The sequence below is a fragment of the Ixodes scapularis genome, unplaced genomic scaffold (assembly GCF_016920785.2).
Source record: "Ixodes scapularis isolate PalLabHiFi unplaced genomic scaffold, ASM1692078v2 PGA_scaffold0__279_contigs__length_252992795, whole genome shotgun sequence".
Lineage (NCBI taxonomy): Eukaryota > Metazoa > Arthropoda > Arachnida > Ixodida > Ixodidae > Ixodes > Ixodes scapularis.
The window spans coordinates 8,251,303-8,262,348 of NW_024609835.1; the positions used below are offsets into that span (position 1 = coordinate 8,251,303).

Below are 11,046 nucleotides of genomic sequence, written 5' to 3' on the forward strand. Positions count from 1 at the left end.
CTTCGCAGCGACAGCGCGTACGAGTCCGCCGACTACGGTCGCACCCCGAAGGGCATCCTGCGATCGGACTGCGGGGCCGTGCTGCACTCGTTCAAGTGCTTCGGTGGCGAGTCCCACTGCCACCTGCGCATCGGGTCGAGCATCAGCGTGTGCACGCCCACGCTGCACGTGCCCAGCCCCGAGGGCAGGGCCTCGTCGTGCCCCCTCGCCCGGTCCGTGTCCCTCATGGCGACCCTCAAGACCAGCGCCAGCGACTGCAGCCTCGAGACCCTGGCCCGAAAGAAGGTGTCCTTCTCCAGCTCCGTGCAAATCTTATAGCGCGCCTGTTCGCCGGTGGCAGGGACAAGCATCTAGGCTGTGACTCGCAAACTCTCTTGACGGAAAGAGAGATGCGCTTTTTGGGACTAGTTATTGAGGACACGCAATGCGACTAACGACAGGACACTTCCATCGCACCTGCGTACTTTTCGAACAAAAAACTGCCGAGGGAAAGCAAAAAAAAAAAAAAAAAAAAATGGTACCGCTAAACTGCGACTAGCGTATACCTCACAGGCTGCTTTTGTCATTTGTTTTCACGAATTTGTTCGACGTTCGCCTCCTGGAAGTCTGGTTTTGTCGAATTGATTATCTGCTAAGCGGTCCCTTAAATTACATGACACTTGGGATGCAATATAGACTGGACCCACAATGTGAATGCCGGTCTTTCGAGGACTAGTCCCTTGGACCGATCTTTTATTCAAGTTCGTCGTAGTTTCATTTCGAACGAATAACGTCATCCTGCATGGTGTAATGGTTCGTGATAACAAGGTTAGCCTGTGAGTACAAAGGACGACAAGAAGCGAAACACTGTATGTAGCTTCAAATGACAGCAAGCGAAAATTGATGGTCAACCGTGGAGATACTTTTTTTATGTGTTCATGTGATGACTGTTTGTATATGGATAATATATCAGAACTGTAACCATCGTGTGTGAAAACGTGAAGCGTGCAAATTGAAAGCTGTGTTTTACTGTGTACCATGCCGACTGGTTTCTCGTGAAGATATTTATATTGTGTTTTTGTTGAACAGCAGCCTCGCTGTCATTTGTCTTTTATGACCATAGAGAGATTTTAATCTCAGATTGTTGACAAAGCCACACGAAATGGACTGTTAAAAAGGCCGTGTGACGAATGTTGTCCATGACGTTAGGTTTTATTTTTTTAAGTCGCGAATATCTGCATGTTTTTGACACCCTAATTTTAAATGTGTAGATCAAATGAAATAGTTTAAGCTGAACGGGTTTGAACATAAATAATTTAACGCACGTGACGTTTTCTACGATGTGGAATAGTGTAGCGTAGCTTGACACACATAGCGTTCAGTAATGGACCTCTGCGCGTCAAAATGTATGTCCGGTTGGATATTCCAAATTGCTCAATATTTATTGAAGAGTGACGTGTTTGTATGAGCTCCAAATAAATGTATCCTACTACGTACTTACGTACTGCCTATGTCTGCGTAATGCTGGTCAAACAAATGTTGATGCATGAATCTAACAAACCCCCCCCCCCCCCTTTCCCATCTTGTCATTAGCTGTCTGTCTAACTTGGTTTATCAGATTTTCGTGGGGCAAAGTTCGTGCCAGACTGCTGTACACATGCTGGTCATGTCCGCGCTCCCAGCACTCTCTCCACTTTCTCCTCCGACACCGTTCTTCCTCCCCACCTTCCCTGGGAGAACTGGGCCGCTCCTCCACCAGACGTGCGCCCTGTCCTCTGGCCTCGCTTTGCAAATCGCCCATGTGCCCTCGGGCCTCCGCAACGTTCACCCAGGCTCCGACCTATGGCCCCCCGGGGTCCTCTGAAAAGATCCCGCGCTCCTGCTTCCACTGCCCGGACATGAGGGTTGAAAAACGTTACCTATCTTTTTTTTTTTTTCCTATTTGTTGTGGCGGGAAATACATTTAAAGAATACTGAACTGAAACTTTAAAATATACTCGAAACATTCAGAAATAGGTCGAAAAATATCAATAATGCGCGAAAATAATAATCGAACGCTTGTTGTTTTTTTCGTTCTAAATGCCGGATATTGATGATCGCTTGAAAATCGGTTATCAAAGAACGCGATGAGTCTTGGAATACCCTTCACGCCCGCGACATCATCAGTCTCGGCAGGACCAAGGGTGCCGAAGTTGTGTGCTTTGTCACTTGGTGGAGTCGACGCGTCACAGTCCAGGTACCCGAGGACAGGACAACAACTGCACGATCGCGCCATCCCACCGTCCTTCCACCGCCACCACCGCGCTGTGGTATCTGCGGTTATGTGTACCCTACCACGTCAACACTAAGTCAACGACACCTGCGTCCGATCGATTGCAGCAAGTTCACAGTCAAGTGATTCAGTTGAACGCTGCTGTTGGTGGGTCCACGTACTTCAGCGTCTTTGCGCTCCTTTCGTAATAAAAGTTCACGCCCCTTTTCGAAGTGGGATGCAACGAACGAGCGAGGCAGCTTCGACAGTTCCTCCTCCTTTGCCAACTGATGAGCCTGTGCACTCCACTACGTTGCCGCACCAGTCCTCTGCCACACAATACCATGACGTCTCGCCGTAGACGTACATGATGTTTGCGAACATCTGACCTGTTAAAGAAGGAAACAAACAAATTGTTTGAAGAAGGCGGGCCTCCGGCAGTCAACCTTCTTGAACACGAACCCGACGGCGCGACCCAACCTGGCCTACTTTACGCTTGCGCCTAACGCCGGAAGCACAGTCAAGCAAGGCTAGAGGTCAATTAGCGTGGTGTAGACAAGTTGGCTCTAGATGGTCATGAGAAAACCCTTATTCAAGGTGTGAGGGGGGCTCTGGGTTTTTCGTTTGAGGCAAGAAAGGAAAATATCAAACTAGAATTTAAATTTTTGAGGGAAATAGCTGAAAAAAGATGGACAGGCGGAATACTTGATTACATATACACATATAAACAGCTTAGACACAAGCTGGAAGGAACGAACCCGACAACTCAAATCAAGGTACTGGTGTAGCACGGGAAGATGTACACGCAGGAACAGTGGAAAATATTGTAAAAGAAAGGTAGAAAAAATTATGAAGACAAGAGCGCAGAAGAAACCAGCTTTGGAAAAGCACAGAGCAAGGGAAACATAATAAAAAGCGATGGAGCATTTGAAAATTCTAGAGTAAGTACGTTAGTATTTGAGGTTATGATAGTGGTTTTGAGAACCAGAATGTACAAGGTCAAATATCAAGAGCGGGATGCTGCAACGTGCGTTATATCCGGGTAGGGATTCGATACGCCACAGCATGTCATTCTGGAATGCACAAGGCTCGGTCACTCATATCTGCTTTAATCCAGGCCAATATTGGTAGGGTTGGAGTGCAGTGGATGATGGAAGTAAATCAAAATGATAGGATTGCAGCAAAAAGGTTTTGGGAGCGCATTAATGCACAGGGAAGAAAAACAGAAGGGGTCCTGTGTTCATTGACCGCACGAGAGGGGATAAGTGTAGAGGGCGAGGAAGGCAAGAGATTTTATTAGACGAACGATGGAGGCAACATTCGCAGAACTTGAAAGGAACCAGTTTGGACAGAACACAAACGGCAACACTGCACAAGACGAGAACACTAGCGAGACAGCTGAGATGACCACGGGGAAATGGGACGAGGCAGGAAGTAAAGTGCCTGCTGGAACGGCAACAGGCCCAGATGGCATGTGAATGAGACTATACCTCTTTTCACCTCAAAAACCATAGGAAAAAAAGTCCCGCTTCTCGCGGATGATTACTAAATTTCACCTTTAGGTGGAGATTTAAGATATATTTATTAGCATTTTAGAGTGTATACACGTTATCTTGTCTAGGATTACACGTTTCAAACGCCAAAAGCATCGCCTGTGCCTCCGACAACCAAATCTGGCGAGAACTATTTCGCGCGGCGTATGAACAATGCGCAAAACTTACTGTTTTCTTGAGGTGAAAACGGGTATAGTCAAGACACTGGAAACAAGGAGTAAATTAAAGAAGATAGGCAATTTATCAAATAACAATGGCGGGAGATGTACCCAATGATTGGAGACAAGGCAGAATGAGATTGGTATATAAAGGGCAAGGGAAATAAGGATAGCATAACATTATACCGCCCAATGAGAGTAAGTTCGGTCCTCTACAGACTAGCAATGCAGGTAGTAAAAAGAAGAACGAAAGAATATGCCAAAAACATTTTAGGTGACCTGCAGAACGGGTTCCGAAGAGATAGAAGGTTAGATTATAACTTATTCATCATCACTCCATGTACAGAGGTGGCACGGTTGAGAAAAAAAAAAACGTTATAGAAAGCATTTTTAGACATTAAAGGGACGTACGACAATGTGAGTTAGGAAAATCTCTGGGTATAGCTGAGAGTAGGGTTTAGATGCACACTTGATTAGGCTTTTACAACAGGTGTACACGAATAATAAGGTTGTTATAACATGCGAAGCAGAAATAACATAACCGGCAGAAGTAAAAAGACTCAGGCAGGGTTGTCCCCTGTCACCTCTACTTTTTATGATATACCTGAGTAGAATGGGGAAAAAAATTAGAAAAATGCATTTTAGGTTTTGATACGTCATAGATGAAGAAAGGGGGAAAAATAAACCAAGTTATACCAGGAATGTTCTACACAGACGGCATTTACTGTTAACAGAGAGCCAACTCTCTTTGCCTGAAACTCAGTACCGACAAGTCGGGAATAATGGTTGGTAACGATGAGAATGGGGACCCGCTGAAATTTCAAGACAATAGAACACGTAGAGAAGTATAAATACCCAGGAGTATGGCCGAATGAGGCAAAACAATTGGCTTAGAAGAACAGGAAGAAAATATTCTAAAGAGGAAAAAGCAATGCAGCAACTATAAAGCATAGGGCACTATGGAACTACAATAGATATTAAGTTAGGGGAATATAGAAAGGAGTCATGGTGCCGCTGTTGTCTTTTGGTTATGCGGCATTTTGCATAAAATCTGAGGTCCAGTCGAGTTTAGAGACCCGGCCGGCAGGGGAGCATGTGCAGACCGGCACTGGGGTCGCATGGGGAATACATCAAATGAAGGAATGCAGGGAGACATGGGCTGGGCATCTCCCGGGGATGGAGAGGCGACCAGTAAGTTAAAATTTGAACAGAGACGACACAACTGAGGATACACGATGGGCGAGAAAGGTATATAAGGGTGATTTCAGATAAGATCGACCAAAGGGTGGCTGGTCGACATTTTTAAATCAACTGATGTTTTTATATGACATTGTCTAGTGTCTGGTATAAACGAATCCACACTTAGTCTTGACCAGAAAAAAAATTTGGAGACAAGAAAAATCGTAAGGCAGGGAGAGGTGGACAGTTGCAATAACGCGCACTGATGGAGGGGGCAAGTTTGAAAGTGAATAATTAAAACAATAAAATTAAGAGAATTTTAAAACCTTTTACAAACAAACTATGGGTACAACTTGCTTGTAATATAAAGTAATAATATTTATTAAAAATTTATTTAGTTTTCTAAAAATTGCCAAACATGCCTGCTCGAACAACAAATGGCAAACTTTGGAAATCTGTATCTCATGAAATAATTTAATCATTATTACATAACTTGCAGACATTATTTTACTAATATATGGCTATTATTGAAAAAATAAATAAGGTATCTGAGTGACACAATAGTTACAATATATTTAGGCAAACATGGGAAAAAAATCAAACAAAGAAAAATTCCAATGCGAATAAAAAAAAACACCACCTTCGATTTTTTTTAAATTTGGGTACTCTGTTATACTCTATTTCGGCATTCATTTCTATTAAAAACATGTTGCATCATTGCACTGTGAAAGAAGAAACAACTCCCCAAAGTAGGGTCCTTTTTCAAAGCCTACACTTAGCAGTGTCCTATACAAAAAGTGACTCTGAGTTCCAGTTTCATGAAACTTGCACAAATCTTTTATATACATTTATTCAGATGAGGTCATTGATAAAAAGAGCGATCGTTCACACAGTAAAAGGGAGGAGAAACTATATACAGCATTTTACATAAGCGTACAAAGTGGTATCATATTAGAGACTAATGATTTGAGAAAAGATGATGCAGTGTGAAGTTGTACCTTCCGGTATATTTTACATCTAGAGTAAAATAAATAACTTTACTTCCACACACAAAAACAAAGATATAATAGTAAGATATTTAGGTTGGCTGTGTATTTACGATTACAAACAATTTCAGGTGACGGATGCCATAGTGCCTAACTGGAGCAGCTTCGATGCTCTCGGTGTATGAATGAATCGTGGCAAGCCGATATATTTTATCCTGCTCGAGGATAACATTTTGGGATTTTTTTTATAGTGATCAGATAAAAATTATTAGTAACCACCAACAAAAACAGTAGGTTAAATACCCCGTGAAGAAAAATGTGATAAATAAGATGTCCCTGCATTCAAAATGAGCAGTCCTTGGTAAATCAAATTCGGCACTTTACGCTAAGGATTTCCTCGCTGTACCCATTTAATAAAGTTGCTTCCAAGCAGATCCGACTGTCCGTGCTACATATACGTCACAGGTCCCTTCTGTTGATGACTTGCTGAGCCGCCACGCGTGCCAAGACTGAATGCCAGGGAAGGCGCGCACCGTCAGCCACTCTTCTTTTTTTTTGTTCACGATACCGAACAACCTCATTTTCGTCCAGATATACAAGATGCACGCCTTTCAGTTTCTTTGACAGAACGCTCACCATTGTCCTGGCCGTCTGAATTGCGCTTACTGAACGTTCTCTCAGGTTGTTCAGCGTGGCCTGGTGCTTCACGAGTCCGCCAACTCCGTCACATGCATTTTTCCCATGTCCAGATGCAGAAAATAACCACTGGGCTTGTGGGCAATCGTCCTTTGCAAATTGGTGAAGCTGGTAGCGATTCTTGAAATGACTGGCGGCGCCGTCACTTACGTACGTCACGTACGAGTATACCGCAACGTTGTCTTCAACCCACTCCTTCACTTTTTCTAGAGCCAAGCAAGCGTGAGCGGCGTCGTGACACAGGTCCTCACTGATGATGGCAAAGCTGTTTGTAGATTTTCTTGTCGTCACTACACATGTAAATATCGAAACTTTTTTTTTTTTTTTTTTCCAGTGATATGCTTGCACTTTGTCAGGAAGCACGATGGTCCAGTTTTCAGCAAAGTCAAAATGGAAGACAATGCTCCCGCGTTGCATGCACTGTTTTTCATCGTAGATCGCTTTACCTTGCGTTTGCCGGATATGGTTGTGAAGTACCCAACTTCCAACCGTCACTTGGATGACTTTTAGGAAAGTCTCAGGTTCCAAAGTTTTTTTCACAAGGTCGCCGGACTCCCATGTTGCAAGCACAATCTCTTCATCCTCCGGGATATCAAGTTCCTGGAGTGTAAGAAACTGGCCTTTTGGGCAGTGATCACAGTCTCCTTGAAGGCACAGTTCTGTTGCTGAGTCGCACAGAAATGCCGAGTTCATTTCACCAGTGTTGAATGTTGAGCCTGTAACGTTCTCTAGAGCGGCAATACAAAGATAATAATTGGCGCAGCGCACACAAACGCACACTTCCTGGTGTGGAATACATTGGACCCATCTAGGGCGCAACGAATAACGAATAAAATTTCGTTAGCCCAACGCCGGAATCGGGATGCTTGTCTTTGTATATACGGAAGGCCTCTCGTATTGAGCGTGTCATGAAGCGCTTTGGCACGAACGTTTTCTCTCCGTTGAGCATGACAGAGATGACGTCCTTCTGGTTGGGACTTTGGCGCGAACATTGTAGCTCGTCTTTCGTGAAGTGCTCTAGGGAAGCAGACAGGTTCTCAGGGCTCACCTTGCACCTCGTGTAAGGATCCGGCTCATACCACACGCCATGCTTTTCCTTGAGTTTTCGGGATTTACTGATGAGGTACATTGAAACCTGTGGAATCATCTTTTGAACCTCATTCTTCGTCAGTGTTGACGGCAGGTGTGTAAGCAGTTGACAACGTTCCCGGAGGGAGGTGGCGGTTTCAAAGGCCTGCCGAAAGTTGTCCACCCACTCAGTGCATGTGGAGCATGTTGGTTCGGACGACCCCGATGGTGCGTCCCTGTCGTACGCAATACGTAGCCTTGAGCGTATATTCTTGACAGCAACCTGCTCCAGTTCTGTCTGCTTTCTCTTGACATAGGCAGGCCTGTCCCGACTTCTTACGACGCTTGGTTGTCTCAGCGGCGACACATCTGTAGGTAGTATGCTGCGATTTAGATCTTCAATTGCTTCTTCAGCTGGCACAAATATGTCAGGGCACTGCTCTGAGCTTCGGATCGAGATCTCCTTAGTGATGTGCATGAAGCAATGGTAGCACAGGTAGTCCGTCGCACTCACTTTGGTGGAACAGTCAGGCGGAAGAATTTGCTTCAACGAGTTTAGGTCCAATTCGCCAACACTTCGAAAATTCCGCTGCTTTGGTATAGTCTTTTTGTGTTTGCAAAAGTAATCTGCACAAAACACTCGTTCGGAGCTCCAGGACGTCTTCATAATGTATACGTAAATAATAGAAATTAAACCCCAACTGATGGCATATAGTTGCCAAGTGAAAGAACTACTGGGTGCACAAGTGACAAGTCCGAGGCTGAGGAGCTCACTCACTGCAAACGTACATTTGAAAAGAGAGGTCACAACTGAGGCTGTCGGCAAAGCTTGATCCACGTCAAAGGAAGAAAGAGGGAAAGTCTCCAGACAAAAAATTGTGGTCAGCGGCCTTCGAAAAAGACTTTCCGGAATCGCACTGTCGTCCCTCCACGCGCTGATATGAAAGCACCCGAGCTTCTACCACGTGGTTCATGACACAGCCTGAGCCATGTCGGCGACCGGTTCGCGAGGGGTTGGCGGTGGGGTTACGTTGATGGTCACTCGGATTAGCCCTTGCTGTACTGAGCTACCGCCTGCAGTGCCTTATCGCCGGCTGGTGTCAACAACGAGAACACACACACCCTGTATACACCAAAACTACAAGCGTTCACCGCACACGCGTCGCCGCCGCTTTTAAGCTTTTGTGAAATTGCTTTCTTTTGCCGCGAAGAACCGCCTTATCTTAACTACGCGCCTGAAATCCTTCCAGGCGGGCGTACACAATATCAAGCGTTTCGAGAAATGCCCGTGGAGTAGAACTATGGGAAAATTCGGAGCCCGCGATGTCGATATCGTCGCCGTTGTGTTAGTACGCCGTCGCGTACTGCAGTCCCCCGTTGGGGGAGGGGGGGTAGGGCGATCTTACTACGATAACATGGCGACAGCGTTTACACTCTATGTATTTACGCGAGGCTCGAGTATTTGGGGATAATGCTGCCGGTTGGTGTGCCCCTTTGTGCCTGATATTATCGCCCGTGACGCCAGCGAGTGAGATGGCGACAGGCCTGACTGCTCAGTAAACAGGCGTCGGCGGCCATGTTTTGCTGGTTGAAGCGAACCCCCTTGTTCTTGACAGCGAGCGGGGAAATGCGAAAAAAAGATTGTATAGGCCGTTTTGCCAGAACTAGCGACGAGTGTCGTCTGCGGTTTCCGGCAACTATTTTGCCATAATCGTGAGCTTAGCGAGGAAATGATTTTTGCTAGCCACAGAACACTACCACGCAGAAAGGGAATGCTTGAACATGTTTTTGTTCTGGATATATATCAGGGATATATATGAGAGAGAGAGAGAGAGATGAAGGTAGAGCGGAAGAGGGAATAGCATATAGTGTCGCAGGAGACTAACAAAGTTCCTAGTGGCCGATGGCTGCATGATCTTTTCTCGGATCACCAGTCCGTAATATGATACCTCTTTGTACACAGTAGTTTCTCCTTAATTTAAGTGTGTGAACGATTTCTTTAGTTATCATTGGCCTCATCTGAATAAAAATATATAAAAGATGTGTGTTGGTTTCATGAAACTGGAACTCAGAGTCAGTTCTTAAAACACTGCTAAGTGTAGGCTTTGAAAAAGGACCCTACTTTGGAGAGTTGTATCTTCTTTCTCAATAAAATGATGCAACATGTTTTTAATGGAAATGAATGCCGAAATAGAGTATAACAGGTTACCTAAATTTAAAAAAAATCGAGGGTGGTGTTTTTTTTTTTATTCGCATCGGAATTTTTCTTTGTTTGATTTTTTTTCCATGTTTGACTAAATATATCCTAACTATTGTATCACACAGATACCTTAGTTATTTTTTTAAATATTAGCTATATATTAGTAGAATAATATCTGCAAATTATATCATAATGATTAAATTATTTCATGAGATACAGACCTCCAAAGTTTGCCATTCGTCGTTCGAGCAGGCATGTTTGTCAATTTTTAGAAAAATAAATAAATTTTAAATAAATATGATTACTTTATATTACAAGCAAGCTATACCCATAATTTGCGCCTAAAACGTATTAGAGTTCTCCTAATGTTATCGCTTTAGTTACTCACTCTCAAACGGGCCCCCTCCATCAGTGCGCGTTAATGCAACTGTCCACCACCTCATGCCTTACGATTTTTCCTGTCCCCAAGTATTTTTTCTAGTCAAAACTAAGTTTGGATTCGTTCATACCAGACACTAGACAATAACATATAAAAACATCAGTTGATTTGAAAATGTCGACTAGCCATCCTTTGGTCGATCTTATCTGAAATCACCCATAAGCATCTGTACATGAAAAGTTGGAACACTAAATGGACAAACTGAACCCGAAAATTAAAATACCAACAGTCAATTTCGGGGGCGGAACAGACTACATTTGTGAAAAAGAAAGTAAACGAAGACGAGAGAAAGATGTGCGAGAAAAAATGCTGAGAAAATCAGCTTTCACTGTGTATAGAGGACGAAAACAGAACATAAGGAAAGAACATTAATATGGTGATTCACGGGGTAGCTCGTTGTTATTCGAGGCTAGAACAGGAGTATTGAGGACTAGGACATATAGAACAAAGTATGAAGAAGTGGATACGCGGTGTGCTCTATGCCAAGGGGAAGACGAGATAATAGAACATGTGATGTTGAGGTGTACAGGGATTGCT

The 11,046-nt window shown here is 44.1% G+C and overlaps 1 protein-coding gene across 3 annotated transcripts in view; it reads left to right on the forward strand.

The window, feature by feature from the left end:
- The window catches only part of LOC8052957 (sorting nexin-3), an 84,992-nt gene extending 83,513 nt beyond the window's left edge, over positions 1-1,479 (forward strand). For all 3 annotated transcript variants that reach the window (XM_029973729.4, XM_029973728.4, XM_029973730.3), the window contains one exon: positions 9-1,479. In XM_029973729.4, coding sequence (XP_029829589.3) covers positions 9-318 — 310 coding nt within the window. In that variant the 3' untranslated portion in view covers positions 319-1,479. The remainder of the gene's footprint in view (positions 1-8) is intronic.
- The last annotated feature ends 9,567 nt before the right edge of the window (positions 1,480-11,046 follow it).